The 22521-nt window shown below is 38.8% G+C and overlaps 1 protein-coding gene across 2 annotated transcripts; it reads right to left on the bottom strand.

The window, feature by feature from the left end:
- Positions 1–206: 206 nt before the first annotated feature.
- LOC124138683 (SWI/SNF-related matrix-associated actin-dependent regulator of chromatin subfamily B member 1-like) lies at positions 207–15725 on the bottom strand. 2 transcript variants are annotated; one of them, XM_046505453.2, is made up of 10 exons: positions 15557–15725; positions 14431–14536; positions 10759–10885; positions 8822–8956; positions 7895–8022; positions 6458–6624; positions 4934–5042; positions 3470–3551; positions 2327–2458; positions 207–1687 (listed from the first exon to the last, which is right to left on the bottom strand). In XM_046505453.2, the coding sequence occupies exons 1-10, from the start codon at positions 15689–15691 to the stop codon at positions 1648–1650; spliced, it is 1161 nt and encodes a 386-aa protein (XP_046361409.1). In that variant the 5' UTR covers positions 15692–15725; the 3' UTR covers positions 207–1647. The 2 variants fall into 2 exon arrangements, with proteins under 2 accessions (XP_046361409.1, XP_046361408.1); XM_046505452.2 differs by having other exon boundaries at positions 10759–10894; positions 15557–15724.
- Between the last annotated feature and the right edge of the window lie 6796 nt (positions 15726–22521).

Raw genomic sequence — 22521 nt, 5'->3', positions numbered from 1 at the left:
TCAATATGTCATACACACAGCAAACATGACATAGAACACAACACTCCCCAAATTCTGAAGATATTAAATAGAACGCATACTGAACCCTCAATATGTCATACAGACAACAAACATGACATAGAACACAACACTCCCCAAATTCTGAAGATATTAAACAGAACGCCACTGAACCCTCCATGTGTACGACCACAACACAACAAACATGATATAGAAAATTTGATTTATTTGAAATGATAAATGATGTACATGAATAATGACAATGAATGACTTGACATAATGAACTGACCCAGTAGAAACCCTGGATGCACCATATGACAGTGCGACGTGGCAGTGTTAGCTGTAGGAAGTCCATAGTCCAGCATCCTCGCATACACAACACTTACTATCTGTCTTCATCCATGATTAACCCTATGTGTCCCTAACATACTTACCGGTAATGTAATTACCTCCGCAGTTCAACTTGAATATCAAATTATCTGTATCAATGGGACCTGTGTTCGAAATATCCTATTTCCATTTTTAATGCCTTTAACTGTCAGATATTTAAAAGTTTAGCTCTACGCCTGAAATCCCCTTTGATAAACTTACATATGCTCACAGTGTTGAAAGGAGTTGCATCGTTTAAGTCTAGGGTTGCACATGATGGTAACACAGTATAAATAAATTCATTCAAAGCGTCTGTAATGGTCCACTAGGTGTCCTTCAGTCCTTCCATCTGTGACATGTGCCAATTTACAGATTTCCCAATCCACCTCACTCCAGCCCCCTGTCTACCAAACCACACTCGACCATACACATCGCCATCCCACCCCATTTTCCATTCCTGACTCGACAATCCAACCTCGTCCATGCAAATCCCCAACCTACCCTCCTCACACCACTCCCATATTTCCCAGCACCCACTTCACCCCTCTTCACCAAACCAACCCAGACTCGATCATACAAACACCCACCCAACCATCCTCACACCACTCCCATATTTCCCAGCACCCACTTCACCCCTCTTCACCAAACCAACCCAGACTCGATCATACAAACACCCACCCAACCATCCTCACACCACTCCCATATTTCCCAGCGCCCACTTCACCAAACTAACCCAGACTCAATCATACAAACACCCACCCAACCATCCTCATACCACTCCCATATTTCCCCGCGCCCACTCCACCAAGCTAACCAAGACTCAATCATACAAATCCACGACCAACCATCCTCATAACACTCCCATATTTCCCAGCGCCCACTTCACCAAACCAACCCAGACTCAAGTCTAAAAATCCCAATAAATACCAACCGGCTAATAAAAGTCCATATGGTAACCCTAAAATCTACTGAAAAAGACTCTGAAATACAAGGCTGGGCTAGTTGACAGATTTCCACCCCTCATTCACTCAAACCTTCCCATCAAAAGCCAGCCTCCCCAACTCAACTTCAACATCCCCACCCTCCTACCCAGCAGTGATCCGCCCCCACCCCCTGCCCCACATGGTCTTGTCACCAGATCATCAGTTGACTCCTCATAGTGGACAGCACCTCGAACATGTCACTTTCAGAACCTGCCATGTACATTGCACTCATACTGAAGAAGTCAATGGCTTCCCAGGTGGACCAAACTCGTCAATATCAACACTTGAAACGTCTTGTTCACCAGGAAGGTGCTGTATTGGCCAATCTTCGCATACGTCTGAAAACAAGATATAAATACTGCATGATATGAAATCCGAGTTAGAAAGGAGGGGGGTCCAGTGATCCTTGAGATTTCCTTAGATAGGATTTAAATCCATGGACCACAAAGATTAATTTGTAATATTTAGCATTATGGCAATGACAATGACGTCTTGAATTTGATGCTTAAAAACTTCAAAAGTCAAATTGTAGGATGTAGAACCTAATCTGACTTGCAACAGTTTTTTTTCCCCCAACGGGAAAAGCAGTCAAAACCAATTCGGTGAATTTTTACATACAATCAAATCTGAATCTCACAGAGCTGGAGAGTCACAGTTTACTGTGATTAATTAAAACAATGTCAAATAGAGAAAGCACTATTACACATATTTGGAAGAATGCTCAATCTGCCACACAGTAGTACCATAAACTTCAGTGGACAAACAGAATTATATCTAATGACACCTTACAACTAAATGAATGTCAATTCTCGTTAGTTCCGACATGCTAAAAAAAAGAGAGATGTCAAATAGGCATATTTCCTTAGCTTTCTAATAAACACCTCATGTGATAGTACTGGCAGGAGACTAGTTGAATCCCGACAGACTCAGTTTACAGATCCAACTCTGCAGTTGACTAGAGTCCGTGTCGTACCCACCTTGTGTTTCTGTCTTGATCTCGGATCTTCTTCTCCATTTCTGCATCGGTCAGTGTCTCCAGGAATGGACACCACTGGTCAGCCTCGTTCTGGTTCCTGAGAGCAACTTCAACAATTGGCAGTGGTGCCTCGCTGCAACATCAGAGATTCATATGAAGCCTGATTTCACCACCAGTTCGGCAAAATGTCAAAAGTTGGAAAACATTGTTACGTTTCTATGCTTTTCCTTCATGTTGTATATGTCTGTAAACATTATGAAGATGAGCGTAAACTGTTATTACCTAAATTGTCAAATAAGCAGTATTATTCACTTAAAAGCCTATGTACTTCATCAGATATTAATGTATCATTGCCATTTACCAAGTTCTTAACACGTCTATTCAAGAACTGTTCCTCTTAATAAGTACATTTGTTAATTTGAGTCTGTATATCTTCATGTGGTAACTCAAATTATGATGTGAAAAGTTTTGTAATTTAGCTCACATGGCGTGTAATGCAAATAAACCTCTGTCTTTCTATGCTTTATCATGCTTATATTTATTTTGTTGAACTACTGAATAAGACTGTGAAATACAAGGCCAGACTAGATGAAAGATTTCCACCCCCTCATTCACTCAAACCTTCCCATCAAAAGCCAGCATCCCCAACTAAACTCCAACATCCCCACCCTCCCAACCAGTAGTGATCCACCCTCCATGAAAAATTTGTAGACCTGTTAATCCCCTATTCCCAAATGTAAAGGAATCATGATGTTTATCTGGCAATGTCTGATAATTCTCATCCATTCAGATCAGAGATAACAAAGTTAAAATGTAATATATTGTTTGTTCATTTACTTGTTTGTTGTTTGCACTCAGCAACATTCCAGTTATATGATTTGTTGGTTGTTTTGTTGTTTAACACCGCACTCAGCAATATTCCAGCTATATGATGGTGGTCTGTAAATAATCAAGTCTGGACCAGGCAAGCCAAGGATAGACATCATGAGCATCGATCCACCCATGTGGGATACGATGACCAAGTCAGCGAGCCTGACCACTTGATCCCATTAGTTTCCTCTTACGACAAGCACGAGTTGCTGAAGGCCAATTCTAACCCAGATCTTCACAGGGGTGTCACATTCTGTCAACCCCTTCCACTTACCTGAAGGCGTATGTTCTTTGATGCCAGCTCAGCTGACCTCGTATACTATATGCAATCGCCGTCACAAACTCCCCACCAAGACCTGCAACATTTTAACACATGTACCAACATCTACATACCTTTTTGGTATAAGGCACAGAATAATAAACTCAAAAGCCAAGGGGAGACAATCCATACATGTGCCATTCGAATTATCTCCCTTTGATAATGTTGCCGCATTATTCTGTGTGTGTGAGTATGTTTTTACGCCACTCTTTGCAATATTCCAGCAATATCATGGCAGGGGACACCAGAAATGGGCTTCACACATTGTACCCATTATTCTGGGATTAAAGACTTTAACATGTCACTGATGGTAGACTGATGCATTGAAACTGTGATAATGTTGATGCTAAGATTTACATTTATTGCTGCAAACTGAATAAATAAAAAATAACAATAATAAAAACAAAAAAAATGATGCAATCACATTTTTCAAGACATGTAATTGGAATCATAATTTCTTTGTGTACATTTATCACATGATCTGCATGAGCAAGTAAAGTCATAAGCATATTACAATTTCAAACATTCTGATGTGATAAAATATGCCTTTATCATCAGATAAATGTAGAATACTAAACGAGCTCCCGTGTAATACCAATTTAATGAAATGAGTGAATAGTTCTGGTATTTGACGAGTGAAAGCGATTCAGATACCAGAACTATTGATGGGTTTCATAAAATTGGTATTACACGGGAGCAAGTTTAGTATTTTATTTATTACTTGCCATTTATAATTCTTTTTAGAATTTCACTGTCATGTATGAATAGGCAGACACCTATACGATCCACAACATAATCCAATTGAGTTAAACAGAATAATACTTCGAACATGTCAAACGTTGACCCATACTAATTTAATAACATACAACCTTTAGAATTCAGGCGTCCGTTCCACAAAGTTATTGTAGCGCTAAGGTTATCGTAACTCACATACTTGAACAGAAACTTACGACTGTCATTGCGCTACAATCCGATTGCCTTGTGGAACGGGACCTGCACCACAAAGTTTACAATCAAGTCTCAATACCCTATGACGTGATTTGTGGAATTTTGTTGCAAGATCCACCAGCGAAACAATGCCATGTGACGTCAGCCTAGCAACGGGGTTGCTGGGGTCATTGAGTGTGCATAAGCTCCTCTCAGTGATCTATCATCTCCTCACACAATGTCATTGAATAAGCCAAGAGATGTTGAAAGCTTTCAATGTTTGTTAGTGTAACTTGTTCCGGCAGTACATAAGCACACGCTTTGGTATTACTCAATGTGTAATACAGCTGTATGTTTATTGAACAGGTGATCTCTTCACGGGCAAGTTATAATGGTTATTACCAATAGCTAAGCTGTACTCACGCTAACAGTCAGGTATGCTACGTTTGTTCAGTGTTACCATCCAGTCATTAGCATTGAGATGATTCTTACCTAGCTCTGCACACAGTTTGGTGGAGAACTCCTCAGGACTGTTTTCTGGCTCGGAGAGGTCCCACTCAAATTGGTCCACTAGTGAGATATTTCCTACATGAATGTTTAACTGCAAAAAAACATCTGGACATCAATTCTGAAAAATATTCAAACCTGAACCTTATTGCTAAAACACAATGAAACCTTCCAAGTCTACAGTCATCCAGATAGACATGGGATCAGTGGGTCAGGCTCGCTGACTTGGTTGATGCATGTCATCGATCCCAATTGCGTGGATCAATGTTCATGATGCTAATCACTGGATTGTCTGGTCCAGACTCGATTATTTACAGACCGCCGTCATGTAGCTGGAATATGGCTGAGTGTGGCGTAAAGCAACAAACCAAACCAAAACCAGATCGATAAGTCAAGATACTTCCAAGCAGAATCCGAGCGCCAGATTCGAGTAAAATATGCAAAATATATCGCCATTACCCAATTAGTTTTCAGTTGTTTGTGTACAAATACGCATTAAAACTTTCTAAAACCCAATGGCATAACACCACTGTGTAACCACCCAGTGTAGCCTTTTCCACTTGTGTACCTGTATTTCTTTACATTTATTTTCTGTTCCAGTGCTGGCATCACACATACTTGAACTCTACTGCCGTGAATAATGAGTAAGTGTGTATGGTTTTATGCCGCTTTTAGCAATATTCCAGCAATATCACGGCGGGGACACCAGAAATAGGCTTCACACATAGTACCCATGTCGGGAATCGAACCCGAGTCTTCAGCGTGACGAGCGAACACTTTAACCACTAGGCTACCCGACCGTCCCTCACACATACTTGAACTCTACTGCCGTGAATAATGAGTAAGTGAATAGTGTTTTATGCCGCTTTTAGCAATATTCCAGCAATATCATGGCTGGGACACCAGAAATGGGCTTCACACATACTACCCATGTCGGGAATTAACGTTGGGTCTATCTATATTGCACTTATATAACGACTTTAAGCATGTGTATGTGGTTGCTTGTACCAGTTCAGACCAATGCCGATTAATAGTGCTGGCCCACTGAGATACAATGCCGCAGTTAAACAGTACCCAACTCAGACATACTATACTGACTCAGAGATGACCATTCTTTGTTTTAGCCCCTTAATGCTGAGAGCCAGGCAGGGTAACAACAAGTACAATCTTTTAAGGTCTTTTGGCATGACGCGACTGGGATTGAATCCCGGACATCCGCTCCCCTGGATGGATGCACTAACACTGGACCATGAAGGCTGCCTAATGCTGCTGTGAACTGTAGTCTCGGGTGAATGACTAAACATGGAGGTGGCTGCGCTTAAATTTGAGTTAAATGAGCTTTGTATGTATTTTATACCCTTATGAGTTTATGCAACATGTTACACACTTGGGGCAGCATAGGAACAGATACATATTTTGCATTATAGGGCTGTCCGAATGTGTTATAATAATCCTTGAAAACAACTGGTTCCGAGGTTACTGAATATTTGTTGATATCGCGTTGTTTACTTTAAGTATAACTCTTTGATCTTTCTGGTCCTCCACTATAGTGTCTGTGGGCGATGCTTCGATCTGCTGCCGGATCGCTTGGGCCACAGCTGACACAAAGTTGATTGGGTTAAGGTCAAGGTCATCACATAATACTTCAGCAAACTGTTCAGGTGAGATGAGCTTTTCTGAAATTACATGACACATGTATTGAAAAGTCTGTGAACTATAGATTTTACATATATACATTATGCCATGTCGGGTATTTTCCAGTAATACAACACCAACTTACAAATAACTTACAAATAAGTAACACATATCAAACAATTCTGTGATAGATCCTTGGCAGCTGCAAAAACTCACAATTTTAAGTTGGTTTGTTTGATGTTAAACACCGCACTCAGCAATATTCCAGCTATATGACTGCAGTCTGTAAATAATCGAGTCTGGACCGGACAATCCAGTGATTGACATCATGAGCAACGATCCACGCAATTGGGATACGATGACATGCATCAACCAAGTCAGCGAGCCTGATCACCCCATCCCACATAGTCGCCTTTTACAGCAAGCATGGGTTGCTGAAAACCTATTCTACCCCGGATCTTCACAGGGCTAGAATTTATCCAAAGCAGCCTATGCTTGTAATATGATTGTGCACTTGAGCCACCAGCTTATAAATTGTCAAAATTGTAGACCTCAGCATGCTGGATGTGTTGAATTAACAGACTATATGAGACAATGTAGGCGAAAAAACAAGCACTGTCACACACGCCCAAACTGCTGCAGACCAAATTGAAAAGAGGATGTTGTCTGGTGTCAAGTAGAACAAGTCAAGGCAACTCCCTGGTGTTTAGAAAAAAGTATAGCAGAATAAAGAGTCGTATCTTGTTTCCTGAAGCTAGAGGATAACAGCTGAGTGAGTAACATTATACAGTGCTTTCTCATCATTTCCTGAAGCTAAAGGATATCTGGTGATAAAAGCATGGTGAGTTTTATTTTAAAGTTTGCTGATACCCAATAATACCTGTGCACAAAAGAACATGGGTGAGGTAAAATGGAATTTAACATTGCATTCAAGAATATTTCACTCATATATGCCGGCGGTTTGCCCCGATTATGTTTCTAGGTTTGCCAGCACACTCGTGGGTTTCACCGAAGTGGTAAACGTCTGAGACCTGCATCACTTCGGGCTTTCCTCCCACATGAAGCTGACACGCTGTGATATAACTGGAATACTGTTAAAAGCGGCGTTAGACCCATCTCACTCACTCACTCAATCAATAATGCATGCATGTGTGTTTGGCTGCTTGTACTCATCCAGAGTTATGCCAGCTCAACATAGATACCCTACCCAAACACATTACACTGACGACGAGCTGACCAATCCTTGTTTTATCCCCTCAATGCCGAGCGCCAGGCAGGGTAACAAGTACCATTTTCTGACATCTTAATTACCGTTTTTATTCCATGTGAAACAGTCTCTCAGTTTTTGGCCATCAAACTCCATATCAAGTCTGATTGGGATGAGGGATTCATTTTGGCCAGCATTCTCGTGGATAGTAGCTGGGTTTGTGTCGTCAAAGCTACAACAAACATGTGGTAGGTCAGCAACACATGTCAATATTCACACAACTGTCTCCTTTGTAGTTCCGTTCCAACATCAACTGCAGCAATGCAGACCAGTAACTAAGGTTTCAACTAGTCCTTGAGACCATTCTAAAAAAACCTCGAAATTCTGAGGCTGAATCTGCAAACATATTTTTTCGAATTCTATCAATCAATCAATGTGTACAATTCTGTTATTTGTAATATCCTTTATACAGAGAGACAATGCTCACATTATGATGCTCATATTCTAACTCATGACTGATGTTTGTTTGTTTGTTTGTTGTTTAACGCCGCACTCGGCAATATTCAAGCTATATGATGGCAGTCTGAAAAATAATCGAGCCTGGACCAGACAATCCAGTGATTGACATCATGAGCATCTATCCATGCAATTGGGATCGATGATAGGTATTAAACCAAGTCAGCGAGCCTGACCACCCGATCCCGTAAGTCACCTTTTACAACAAGCATAGTCACCTTTTACGGCAAGTATGGGTTGCTGAAGGGTCTTCAAGGGTCTCATGACTGATAATTCATTGATCATCTATTGCCTTTTTTTAAACAAATGATCTATGATAAATCTTTAATCAATTCTCATCCTAAATTGTAGCATGTTTGTGTCTAGACGGCCATGATTACTAGGTAGACAAAATGCCAGCTTTCCTAACACCATGTACACTGTTTCTGAGAGTTCTACGATCATTACTTCCTATCAATATTTGACATGTATATGGCAGCAGAAATCCATCCACTCTGTTGTGGCCATCGGTTTACCATAGAGGGAATGTCCGCACTTTGCCTTTGCCGAGTCTGTTTCTATTGATGGGTGTAGAACAGGGAACAGCATCAAGATGGTGAGAACTGCTTGGAATTGTGGGTACCCAGGTACTGCGCTTTGTCTTTGAATCTCTGTTGAAAAGAATGATTCAAACATGTTAGTTTGTTGTTAAAAGCAGCACTCGCAGATATTCCAGACACATAACCAAGACCCATAAATAATCAAATCTGAGCAGACAAACCAGTACTTTGTTTGTTTGTTGTTTAACGAAACACTCAGCAATATTCCAGCTATATGACAGTAGTCTGCAAATAATCAAGTCTGGACCAGACAATCCAGTTATTGATATCATGGGCATCAATCTACGCAATGGGGATATGATGACATGCATCAAACCTGTCCATTTGCTGTATATATGCTGTATATATGCTTATAACGAACTACGGTTATAACAAACTAAATTTAGTGGTCCCTTTGAGTTCGTTATAACCGTAGTTTATTGTACTACATCCTTGATAATGATCCTATTGGGAGGAGAATAAATGGAAGCCCAACCAAACATGTTTAGCAGATTTGAGTGGTTGTAAACCTCTGTACATAAATATCATACATATTTTACAATTAATTTTCATACTACCGTATTCGACGTAATATGTGCCCAGGGCGCTCTCAAAATTAGACACAGGGGGCTCTTATTAGAATATTATTATATTTTGGTGAAAAAAAATAGAGTTGAAAGATAAATTTCGAGGTTTATGCTGACAGCCTGAAGTGTTTATGTACGACAGATATATTTTTCCAGAATTTAATTGCCCATAATTAAGGGTGCATATAACACACGAGTGCGTATTATACGCGAATAAATAAGTCTTGTGTACATTGATCAATCGGAAGGGGTTCTAATTGGGATTGTCCACCAGCCAATATATTGGCAAATGTCGCCGTGGGCGCTTATTAGAGCAGGGCTCTTATTACGTCGAATAAGGTAATTTAAATTTCTTTTTGGTTCATCTTAAAGAGTTCATTATGGACCTACAGCTCCAGCAACTTTGATGTCATTCAATACGGAAACAGATTTAACAGTAAAATGACAGAAGGAAAACAGGAGTGAGTGAGTGAGTTGGGTATTAGTTGCTTTTAACAGTACATGTATTTCAGTTATATCATGGCATGTCAGCTTAATTAGGGAGGAAAGCCTGAAGTGATGTAGGTCTCAGATAGTTACAACTTTTTTTAAACCCACGAGCATAGGTTTGGTGCTGACAAACCTAGAAACATAATTGGAGCAAACTCGAACCCACAATCATAGGTTTCTGGCGTGGCCAAGGGAAGAGGAAATCAGGAAGAAGACATTCTAAATGATCAGTCTCTTAATAACATAGTTAACCATGCTAATGTGAGCCCCACTTGTATGAACAGAATTCACTGTTGGACTTCATAGTATGACTGGCAAACCAGTATATTTTTTCTGTAATCCATTATAATGGGTAACAAAAATTGAACAAGTTCCATTATTCTTTGTATCACTTAACCTGAAATCTACACAGAAATTCATGTACAAATGATGTTTCCCTACGAAAATGATTGAAAAAACGGTGGAAACGTGGAAGCGACTTTTCTCTCACATTGTTATCTCCCCTGTATCCATGACAACGACATGGCGTCAACAGACCAGGCTGAGTAATATTCACTTCAGTGTATAGAAAAGAGAATCTGCATGTACAATAAGTGTAAATCACTGTCAAACGCTATAGTTCCCAATGTATCACAATAATACCAGTTTATTTTGCTGATACAAAGCCCTAACAGGTTATGACTTTCTGTGTAGCTTACGTCATGGCCCAATCCGGGAGATTCAGAAGATAATGATGAGGGTAATTTGTAAACTGAAAATGGATATAGTTTTGACACGGTTGATTGTTTACATGTTTACCTCGTAAATGACGGTTCACTACTGATGGAGACAGCTTTGTATTTGTCGTCGTTGCCCTCGAAGATCTCGTCCACCTCGACTGCCTTCAGCAGGGTGATGTTTGTCGCCAGAGAATGCTGACCGAACCCTGCGAAAACTACAGTTCTCCTGATCTATACTGGACAATTCACAGACAGCACAAAACACCAGCGGTGCAATAAGCAAACATCAACATGCGGGCTGAAGATGAACAAACACTTCCTCCTGATTACCTGGCAACTAAATATAGATTACCGACTACGGTTTGTTGTTCAAGGCTGCACTCAGTAACATTCCAGCTATATAAGGTGAGTGAGTGAGTTGGGTTTAACGCCGCTTTTAACAGTATTCTAGTCATATCGCGGCGTGTCAGCTTCATGTGGGAGGAAAGCCTGAAGTGATGCAGGTCTCAGACGTTTACCACTTCGGTGAAACCCACGAGCACAGGTATGGTGCTGACAAACCTAGAAACATAATTGGGGCGAACCGGGATTCGAACCCACAATCATAGGTTTCTGGCGTGTCCAAGGGACGCAACTCTGCACAGCGAATCGCGGTGCCTTAGACGACTGGGCCACCCGTGCCCCCCAGCTATATAAGGCTAAAAAAGATAATAGTCTTGGTTCCCAGGCACCTTCTTCTTCTTTATTGAAGCAGTTACCAGTGACATACAAGACACCTCTACAAAGCCATATCATGAGCATTAATGGGGCCAATTATTATTTTCAAATAAGGAATTTGAAGTGACATTTCCTGAACGTTGTGAAGACTTGGGGCTGAATATCGGTCCAAGAGCATGTCTAGATACATCCATTTCCAGTGTTGCATGCAAGAGTTATCTTCCTCCTGCAACTTTAACTGGTAACTAAGAATGAGTGGCTAAGAAAATAGTTTCAGTCATTACTGAATGTTAATCACTTATCGAGTTCCATCAGAAGGCAATTCTTCATCTTCTTCCCACATGTAAGCAGCAAATGTTACAATGCAGAGAATGCAAGAGTAATGAACAAGAATTCTACCATGACATCTTAGAAACCTGCATTCTGATTGGTCTGGCAGAGATGCTGGATCAATGACACACCACGATATTGCTGATGACTGCATTACCTCGAAAAGAAAATATTTATTCAGAAGCACTTCTTTTGCAATTTCAAATACCGATCTTACTTCCTTAACATTGCTAAATGTGTTGCAGTTCCTACATAATTTACAGCAAGTGCGGCAATATATTTCAGGCGGAGAAATGATGAACAGATACTAACTAAACAGTGTATTGTAACTTCAACATGGCTTGACTTCAGGTGCTACTTTATCACATTCTGTGACATCATGTCTACAACGTCCAAATAGTTAGACTTCCCATCTGTAGAACTTTATGACATCACAATAGTCGTATGTAGTTTAGAACTTTTTGAATAATGCTTTCAGGATATATGCAGATTAAAACTGATCTTCACTAATCCCTGAATTCGCCCTGTCAGCCTACGAAACATTTAAGGCTCAAACGATGCCACAACACTAATCTATCCCATAACCAAAATGGTCATGTTTGTTTTGTCACTGTGTCATGGTAGAATGGAGATAAACATGGTATGTTTTCAACGTAGAGGTTTCCAACTTCAATTTGATACCAGCACATTTTTTCAATTTCGAAAGCTCATGCAATTGCATTCTTTTTCGAACGAAATTTACAGGTATCAAATCTATGTTTGAAACCTCAACATTGAAATCACACTATATCTCCTAATTAGCATATAAAATCCCAACATGTCCAACACAAAGCATCATATATGGGGGTGACACAAATCATGGTTGTGTACAATCAAATCATGAAATGGAACATATGTTTACCATTTACAAACTTCTTGAACATCTAGTGTAGTGTTTAAGATATCAAAGACTGAACTGAATACAGTTAACACATCACCAGGATAAATCAACATGATCAAATTATCAGACTTGCAATGAGAATGATATTTTCTATGTTGTATATTCTTCTGCATGTTCTGAGAAAGAAATATTTGGGTCGAACACTATCACTTTACAGATATTTGTACAAGAAAAACTGATTTAATGAAAGTTGAATACATCCATCCTCAATTATGCTTCAAATTGTGTTTATTTGTTGTTTAAAACCTCACTCAGCAATATTCCAGCTATATGACGGTGGCCTGTAAATAATCTCAACTGGACCAGACAATCCAGTGATTGATATTGCTAACAACAGTCCACACTGTCTTGGTCTTATCTGATGACACACCAGCAATCAGGTCATTGACCCTGACCAACTGATCCATTTGGTTGCCTCTTCCAACCAGCACAGGTTGCTGGGGATCAAGTCTTACCTGGCATCCCCACGGGATTACCAATTGTGACATCACATTTTTCTCATTCCAAGCACAGGGATATCTTATACCCTACCCTGAATATGATTATTATGACATACATTGCAATGAAGCCAAGCTGACCAGATCCGTAAAGCTGTTTTGTACAGAAAAGCCTTAAGACATGTAGAAATCGATTCCTTTAGTGATCTACTCGAAAGAATCTATTCTTAGACGAGAGTGATTGGCATGTGTTTGAATTACAATATTAGGATATACACAACAGCGTCTTATGTCTGAAATAATAATATATGAAGTAAAGACATCGATGCAGGATGATTTTATTCTGATGATACTGATCATGCAGAGAAAATAAATTTATCAACAAACAGCTTATTTCTTGTCTGCCACATATATGCAGATTCCAAGTAATAAAATTCAATAACCACTGATAATATAGTATGAATACCTTGTCAAGTAACAACTTTCAATCTTGATCATGTACATGATGTATTGATAAAAGTCAGTTATCAGAAATGATAAAAGCATATCAGTTGTTTTATAAATTCAGTGGACATTGAGATTCCAATGTAGGAATCTTTGAATATTGGCAATATTCAATGGACTTTTTATCAATAGCTGTGACCACATGCAAAGCACACAACTGAATGCACATAAAACAACATAACATCATTCAATGTTGCCACAGTAACCATGGCTGTGGCCAATATGTGCATAATAATGGTAGATAAGACAGCTAGGTAAAAGCTATTTTTTTTAAAGTCAAATCACACCGATTGCATAATCATGACAATCAATGATAAAAAATACCTAGTCAGACGAAATTTACTTCATCAGGGGAAAATAATAGGCAGTCTTAGCAAGCTGCTTTAACATACTCATTATAAAGGTAAAACAGCCCAATAAGGGTGAACTCTTCTGACAGTTTTCCTGTACATGGTATACATTGTAAATGCCATAATGAAAGGTAACCTGTAATTTTTTTAATTCTTGTGGTTTCAACAAGTTTACTGGATGTGCAAATCAATTTTTCAACATGTTCAGTTGCACAATATCTAAATTCAATTGAACAAATGTAGTTGTATTAATACCATAACAAACTGGGAATACTGACCAATACCAGGCAAACTTTCTTGGTCTGCACAAAAGCCTCAAAACAATTATAAAAGAATGTAAAGACCAGTAGAGGTAGTCAATTAGTGGATGACAGGCAGTCGTGCCTGGTAAACTGCACTCTTGAGCAAGTACCTAGCAGGGAATCAGATATAACAGTTTATCTTTGGGTAAATCATTGTCAGTGTTTGTTTACCCATGGTAGCGATCTTCTTCCTTTCCTCAACCGTCACCAGTCTTCTCCACATTGATGGATACCGCTTGTATAAGGACCCTCGGAACATGCGAAGGTAGTTGCCCACCTGTGTCAGAACAATCATTGCCTTTAGCACACATACTTTTGCCTTCTATGTTTGTTGTCTAACGCCAAATTCAGCAATATTACAGCTATATGACGACAGTCTCCAAATAATCGTATCTGGTCTAGACAATCCAGTGAGTCACATCATGAACATCTATCCATGCTATTTGGATAACATGCAATCAACCAAGTCCTCAAGTCTGACCACCCGATCCATTTAGTCGCTTAATTCGTACAAAAAACATAGGTTGCTGGGACCCATATTCTTACCCGGGCTTTATTCTATGACAGATGTCTAATTATATATCAGATATATGTGAAACATTTCATTTATCATCATGAGAAAAGCTATGTTTTCTTTCCCCATCACAAACACTGCATCATGAAAGACTATTATATTATTATCAGCTGATCAAATTCATCATCACTGCAGAACTTCAGGTACTCATGGTTCTCCCATCAGAAAATTTTCAGTTTGTTGTCTAGATACCTGTCTTATTGCCATCTAAGATATATTTTACTATTTTGTTCATGATACAGAAAAATGTCCTATAACATAATAGCCAATCATGAAAATAACCTAGACTCTAATGCCAGTAGGCTAGTTACCAGCACAATTAGTCAAAGGCCCGTTTTCAAACAGCCAATCTAAAGTATTTGATATCATATGACAATGTCATACTATCTATTGTCATGAATTGAAATATAGTGACTCGGTAAATTTCAAAATCAACATTACGAATAGGCCTAAGTAATGGGGAAAATGTGATGGAAAATTTGAAACATTTTGAGTGTGAAACGTGAAACTTTTCACAAGTAGTACGATAAACATGATAAACAAAGACGTTTGTCAGTTAGTATTATATTGAAATCTCAGAAATAGTTTAATGTAAAGCTAAAACAAGGCCCAGTCATATAGGCCTATTGGCTCAAAGAACTAAGAAGACGTTTTTTGTTATGCCGGTAAATCACACAGGATCATAGAGCGGTTGAAAACATGCAAGATTTAGCTTAAATGTACCTCTGATCCGATGTAGTAAGTCTCTCCACCTTCCTCGATTGCAAAACATTTTGGTTTGTCGCCAAATGTTTTAGTTCCATTAGTATTTACTATTTTATCTGGCTGTTCTTTCTCGGGCTTAGCTACCGACGCCATTGTTCCCAAAGTGAGTTCAAACTGGGTGCGGTGTGTGCTTTCAAGCAGCTTACAGTGCTTACGGATAACCAGGAGCGCATGCGTTTAAAAGAAGAACTAAACAGTTAAAGCCTTACAACTCAGGGAAAGGTAACTCTAAATTTGACTCTTTTCATACGTATTCAACCCATTGCATTTGAATGAAATACAATAGCGTTCGAGACGTGTATCCTTTTGATATTGTTGAATAAATTAAGTAATTAATGAAAATGCGGTTACCTGAAAGATAAACTTTTATTTTTTTAGAGTACAAAATTGATCATCGATAACTACATGCTATTTATTATATTGACCATGTCTAATATCATCTATTTCTTTCTAACTGGCAATTAATTAAAAAATATATTAACAATGCATACAGCATCTGACTAACCCGTACAAAAGATTTAAGATTGTTCTCGCTTACTTCTACACAATAATTCGTACGTAAGATAAAGATAATATACTCGTACAAAGTTGTCACTTTGTTGTGAATTACTGTCATCTGTCCACAATATTGTTTTGACTGAGAGACAGATAGTTTATTTCTGTAAAGTGGCCACGGTCCATTATGCGTATATAGATATGTAATGATGCACAGAGCGTTAATATTCCATTTCAAAACAATATTGCTACTTGCATCACCGAGTCTAAGGTCACATCGACAGGTGTGTATTGTGTATCTTAATGTACCGTGATTCGGAGCATGGACCTTCTGATCCGAGGTCGGACGCCTTGTCCATGTGACCCCGTAACCCCGTTAGAGTAAGAATGTCATGTGTGGGATGATTCCACGCCCTGCTACATAAATATTATGTCAGCGAGATTTTGGAGAGCATTGTGATCGGATCTGACCGACTTTTAAATCTCTGTTAGATAACTATATCTGCCCAAGACACGACGGCTGGAACAGTGACTGTTTTTCATTTCACCCAAGATTATCCTGACGTCACAAGTTTTGTGTACACAATTGACAATGTTCACGACTTTCGCGTGCGTAAATAAAGCCAATTTATTACATGCTAGTTCCTGTCTGCATGTGCTTTGCGTCTCATTTATGAGTAGCGACGGATTCCATTCACGAGTTCATGTATCTGATGTATCTATTCTTAGCTGATAGTAATTTTAGGGCTTGGCGTCTTGTTCAACACCCATAATCTATTCATGATGTATGGCCACATTGTGTCACGTTTTGGGAGTTGATAACCAAAACATACTCTGAAAAACTGACACATTTTGGAAATGTTATCTTGCACCTTTGGTTTCACAATGTACACCAATTCATTGTCTAAGCTAGACTTGATATGTCCGTCTGTAGCTGTGGAGATGGTTTACTGCTGCGTACGGGATTCAAACATACACCATATACCTGACTATTATCAATTTGTTAAAGTAATTCGGATTCAGTGTGAATCTCAAACGTAGGAAGTAATGATTTTTACACAAACTTACGTAACTTTAGTTTTGTTTGTTTATTCTTTAACGCCGTACTCAACAATATTCCAGCTATATGACGGCGGTCTGTATATCATCGAATCTTGAACAGACAATCCAGTGATTGACATCATGAACATTGGTCTACGCAATTTGGATACGATGACATGTATCAGCGAAGTCAGTGTGTCTGACCACCCGATCCCGTTAGTCGCCTCTTACAAGGATGGGTTGAGAAAGTTAGATAAGTGGTCATTCACCTACCTATTTATTATCTCTTGTGATACTTGATATTAGAATATCTAATTTATATTTCATCAATGAGTCAATGTTCGAATTCACTGTTATCTTCACATAATAAACATTTGAAATAAAAAACAGACTGCAATAGAAGCTCTCGCTAAATGTAGTGTTTGCGAGCGCAGGGGAGGCTCTGATATATATGTTTTGTCAAGGACGGGTTGACCGATATCGTTGTGTAACGCGTACGAAACGGGACAATTTATGGCTGCGTTCGCGTGCCTTGTTTAGGGCCCTCTGTTTCAATTGTTTTAAATTACATTTTTAATAATCCCATTGTCAAACCCATGGAAAGAGTAAGTTAGTGAGTGAGTTGGGGTTAACGCCGCTTTTAATAGTATTCCAGTCATATCACGGCGTGTTAGCTTAATGTGGGAGGAAAGCGGCAAGTGCTGCGATCTTAAACGTTTACCACTTCGGTGACAAACCTAGAAACATAATCGGGGCGAACCGGGATTCGAACCCACAATCATAGGTTTCTGGCGTGCTTTGCAGGCAGACTTTGTATAGCATCGAAAATGAAACAGAGGCTGGTTATTTGGTGGTGAATGGTTGAGTCTTGGACCTTAAGTGCGCAGTGTTTCGGCGAATGTTTTCAGCCTGGTATGGTTTTGATAACGGTAGTAATGTTTGGTCAAATCCATTGTTCAAGTGTACACTTTCTTTTGACGCTTATTTCACTTTCCATAAGACTAGTTGTAAAAGGCGACTATGCTTGTCGTAAGAGGCGACTTACGGGATCAGGTGGTCAGGCTCGCTGACTTGGTTGATACATGTCATCGTATCCCAATTGCGTGGATCGATGCTCATGATGTCAATCACTGGATTGTCTGGTCCAGACTCGATTATTTACAAACCCCCGTCATATAGCTGGAATATTGCTGAGTGAAATTGAAAGACAAAATGTTTTCTAAGGAAGCCTTTTAGGGCCATATGTTTTATTATTTTTCTCTTGAAATTTCAAGATACTAAGTTTAAATTTCAAGATACTAAGTTTAAATTTCAAGATACTAAGTTTAAATTTCAAGTTTTTATTTTGAATTTTCAAGACGATTATCTTGAAATTTCAACTTAGTATGTATCTTGAAATTTCAACTTAGTATCTTGAAATTTCAACATAACATCTTGAATTTCTAGAATTTTTAAAAAACAAAACAAATGACCCTAAAAGGCTTCCGTAGATTTCCCTTCTAAAATGAAATGTTTGCAAATACGAAACACTTAATTGCGATTATTCTTAATAAAAAATTCACCCGTGCCTTTAAATGTCAACCATCTAATTAACATGTACTGGTACATCTGTGCTAAGAACAGATCACAACACAATGTACAACAACATATGCATCCATCCTGTTACGTCACACAAGTGATTAAGCTGGTCGGTCAGGATGGGTCAAGCATGTGCAGCTGCCTCCGTTTCCTCACAGATGTCACGTGTTATGCAACGCGAACACAGCATCATATCAAATCAAATGACACCTGTCTTATCACTATCACAGGCAGATGCGACTACCAGAGGCTGAAACAAACAGGGAGACATGCATTAACTAATATGTGAGCCTTTCGACGTTCCACAGGAAGCTCCATCGAAAGCGAGCATGTAACACAAAACGTACATTGACCAATGAGCGCAAACGTGTGTGGTTCCACCGGAAGCGCTCCTTAAATCCTAGTATTAAAGGACTTTCTCTAAAAGCAACTTAAGGTTTCCGATTTTAGTTTCAAAACCAGTGGGTAGATGGCCAAAATAAAAAAGGAAATGAAAAACCCCCAATGTTTTAAAGAGTTAAATTATTCCCGACAGGGTAACAAAGGATAGTAAATAGAGAATCTCACCCGAGTGTCTTTTGATATCAAATATATCAACGAGTCTTGATATATTTGATATCAGTAGACACGAGGGTGCGATTGTATTTATCATCCAACATCATTCTTCCAACTTTTTCAATTTGTAGACAGTAATTAGCAGTGTCTTCAGTGTAAAAAAAGTACTGCTAACAGCTGCAGCTGCAGAGCCATTAGTGATGTCATTTGATTGTGACGTCATGGTAACCAGTGACATCGCAATGGTCTATAAAGCATTGTGATGTAATTTCATTGCATCGATATCTACAGTGCAGATATATAGAATACTAAACGAGCTCCCGTGTAATACCAATTTTATGAAACGAGCGAAAGCGAGTCAGATACCACAACTATTCACGAGTTTCATAAAATTGGTTTTACACGGGAGCGAGTTTAGTATTTTATTTATTACTTGCAATTTATAACGTTTTTTTAATTATACTGTTGAGTATGAATTGGCTGACACCTACATGATCCACGACATAGTCAAATTGAGTTTAACAGAATAATACTTCAAACACGTCAAAAGTTGAAACGTATGAATTTCATACCATGCAACGGGTCTACCTTTAGAATTCACAAAGTTATCGTAGGGCTAAGACTTTCGCATCTCACATACTTTAACTTAGACCAACGACTGTCGTTGCGCTACAATACGATCGCCTTGTGGAACGGGCCTTGCACATCAAAGTTTTCAATAACGTCACAATACCCGATGACGAAATTTGTGGAATTTTGATGCAAGATCCATCGGCGAAACAATGCCATGTGACGTCAGCCTAGCAACAAGGTTGCTGGGGTCATCGAGTGTGCATAAGCTCCTCTCAGTGATCTATCAACTCCACACGCAATGTCGTTGAATAAGCCAAGCGATGTTGAGAGCTTTCAATATTTGTTCGTGAAACGTGTTCCGAGAGTACATAAGCACGCGTTTTGGTATTACACAATGTGTAATAAAGCTATATGTTTATTAAACGGGTGATCTCTTCACGGGCAAGTAATAAATCGCTTGATCTCATCCAAGCGATATCTCCTGTGGGAGCCAGTTTTGGATAATAAATAAACGTGTCGTGCTACTTGGACTGTTTTTAAATGAAAAGTCAAAAGGTTACTTTGGGTTATTATTAATATAAACTGATGTTTTACATATTTTATTTTACGTTTGTGAGGGGTTTCTTCCGAAAATCCGTTAACAAAGTTAATATATAGAGGATTCATCACGTGTGTTTTTTAATATGGGTAATATCAACCGAGTCTTAGTTAATCGGTATTTGCCGAGCCTTTGGCGAGGCAAATACCGATTAACGGGACGAGGTTGATATTTCCCATATTAGAAAACACGAGTGATGAATTCTATTTATCATTTTCACATTTTTGCTTCCAAATTAAGGAATAATTGCATTAAACATTAACATCAGCAACTTGTCGAAATCTTACGTATAGATCGTGCGTAGTGATACATGTTTTCCATAGCCATGTAAACCAAAATAAACAATTCGCTGAGAAAAAAAGTTCCTCGGATTATTTTAGACAAAATACTTGAACAGACTTTTGCAGAATAATTGAAACTTTAATAACGGTAACAACAACGATTCTGTGTAATCTGATTATATCTCTGGTGTAACTTCACTTATAATATATAGTTTCAAATCAAACTGCTCGCTCTTCCGGTTATCTAATTTGCATATCTAATTTGCATACTTATGTCATTGGGGTATGACAAACATGTTTTTATGTCATAAGCTTATGTCATCGATAAATGCTTAAGTTAAATGATAAAAAAGCCTAAGTAATCAATGTTTCCTAAATGAGGTTTTAGAAGGCATTTTGTGATTATATATAACGCTTGGCGGTATTTTTGATATAATTATTTTAACTGTTACTTTTTTATATATAAAATAGGAATATTATTAATTTATGATTTTTTGTTGTTGTTTTTGTTGTTGTTGTTTAACACCGCACTCAGCAGTATTCCAGCTATAGGACGGCGGTCTGTAAAATAATCGAGTCTGGACCAGACAATTCAGTGATTGACATCATGAGCATCGATCCACGCAGTTGGGATCGATGACATGTATCAACCAAGTCAGCGAGCCTGACCACCCGATCCCGTTAGTCGCCTTTTACGACAAGCATAGTCGTCTTTTACGGCAAGTATGGGTTGCTGAAGACCTATTCTACCCCGGGTCTTCACGGGTCTATTTATTTATGAACAATATTTTTAAAACGTCGGACTGGGATCTAGTACATACAAATATTGGAATCTGATACGGGAGACAAACATATAAATGCGAGTGAATATCAAGATACGTGTACTTAAGTATGGTTATTATATGCTTTGTCAATCTCCACAGGTTCTCACCGTTATTCAGAGTCAACATAACGGTATAAACAACACTTATCTTATCTCACCGAGAAGCCCTGTTGTTGTTAAACCTGGAGTGAAAAACACAAGTTATCTCGATCTGGGTGAAGGTCGTTTGTGTCAAATAAAAGTACATAACGACAGAATATAAAGATCGTTCATCCATACATTTCGGGATATTTTACCTGTTATATTTTTTTACATCTAATACCCAGTTCATATGCAGAATAATGCATAGTTAAATATACCATATATGCAAATGTATTCATGTATATACGTCCTATGTGTATATTTTCTAGGGGTACATATGTACTGACATATCACGCGTGTATCTATAATTCTGGAATCATTTCACAGTTGTCCATCAACACGGAAACCCCGCAAAAAGATATTTCGAGATATTCTATAGCAACAATAGTCGTTTTCGTTCGCAGATATAATATCAATATAATATAATCGGAAGAAGAAATACAGGGCTGTCTCCACCAGTAGCGAACTGTCATTTACCATCTGCAATCAGAGGCTGAAACAAAAAGAGAAGGGTACATTTGCCAGTATGTAAGTCTCAACCGGAAGTGCTAAAACGGCTCCACCGAAAGCGTCCTTGCAACACATGACATACGATGACCAATGAGCGTAAATGTGTTATGGTTCCACCGGAAGCGCTCCTTAAATCCTTAAAGGGTGGCCTCTCTTCATTACCAACTTGGGTTGCTGTGGTTACCAGTGGGTAGATGGCCGAAATAACAACAGAAATGCAAAAATGTAAAAAAATTAAAGAGTAATTATAAAAGTATGGCCGACGGGGTAAAAAAAGGGATATTTAAGAAACGTGCCGTGCTACTCTGACTGTTTATTAATTATAACA

Source organism: Haliotis rufescens, unplaced genomic scaffold (genome assembly GCF_023055435.1).
Source record: "Haliotis rufescens isolate VD_foot unplaced genomic scaffold, xgHalRufe1.0.p SCAF_15, whole genome shotgun sequence".
NCBI classification, from domain to species: Eukaryota; Metazoa; Mollusca; class Gastropoda; order Lepetellida; family Haliotidae; genus Haliotis; species Haliotis rufescens.
The sequence above is the reverse complement of the archived record's forward strand: the minus strand, read 5'-3'. Positions and strand labels throughout refer to the sequence as shown.

Bases quoted from the DNA above. Each gene is read 5' to 3' on its own strand.
- LOC124138683 (XM_046505452.2), bottom strand. From the start codon at position 15,691: ATGGCGTCGGTAGCTAAGCCCGAGAAAGAACAGCCAGATAAAATAGTA. The intron at 14,537-15,556 runs GTACATTTAAGC...GTTCTGACACAG, and splicing joins CTTACTACATCGGATCAGAG to GTGGGCAACTACCTTCGCAT. The intron at 8,957-10,758 runs GTAAACATGTAA...TCTTTTCAACAG, and splicing joins AGTGAACCGTCATTTACGAG to AGATTCAAAGACAAAGCGCA.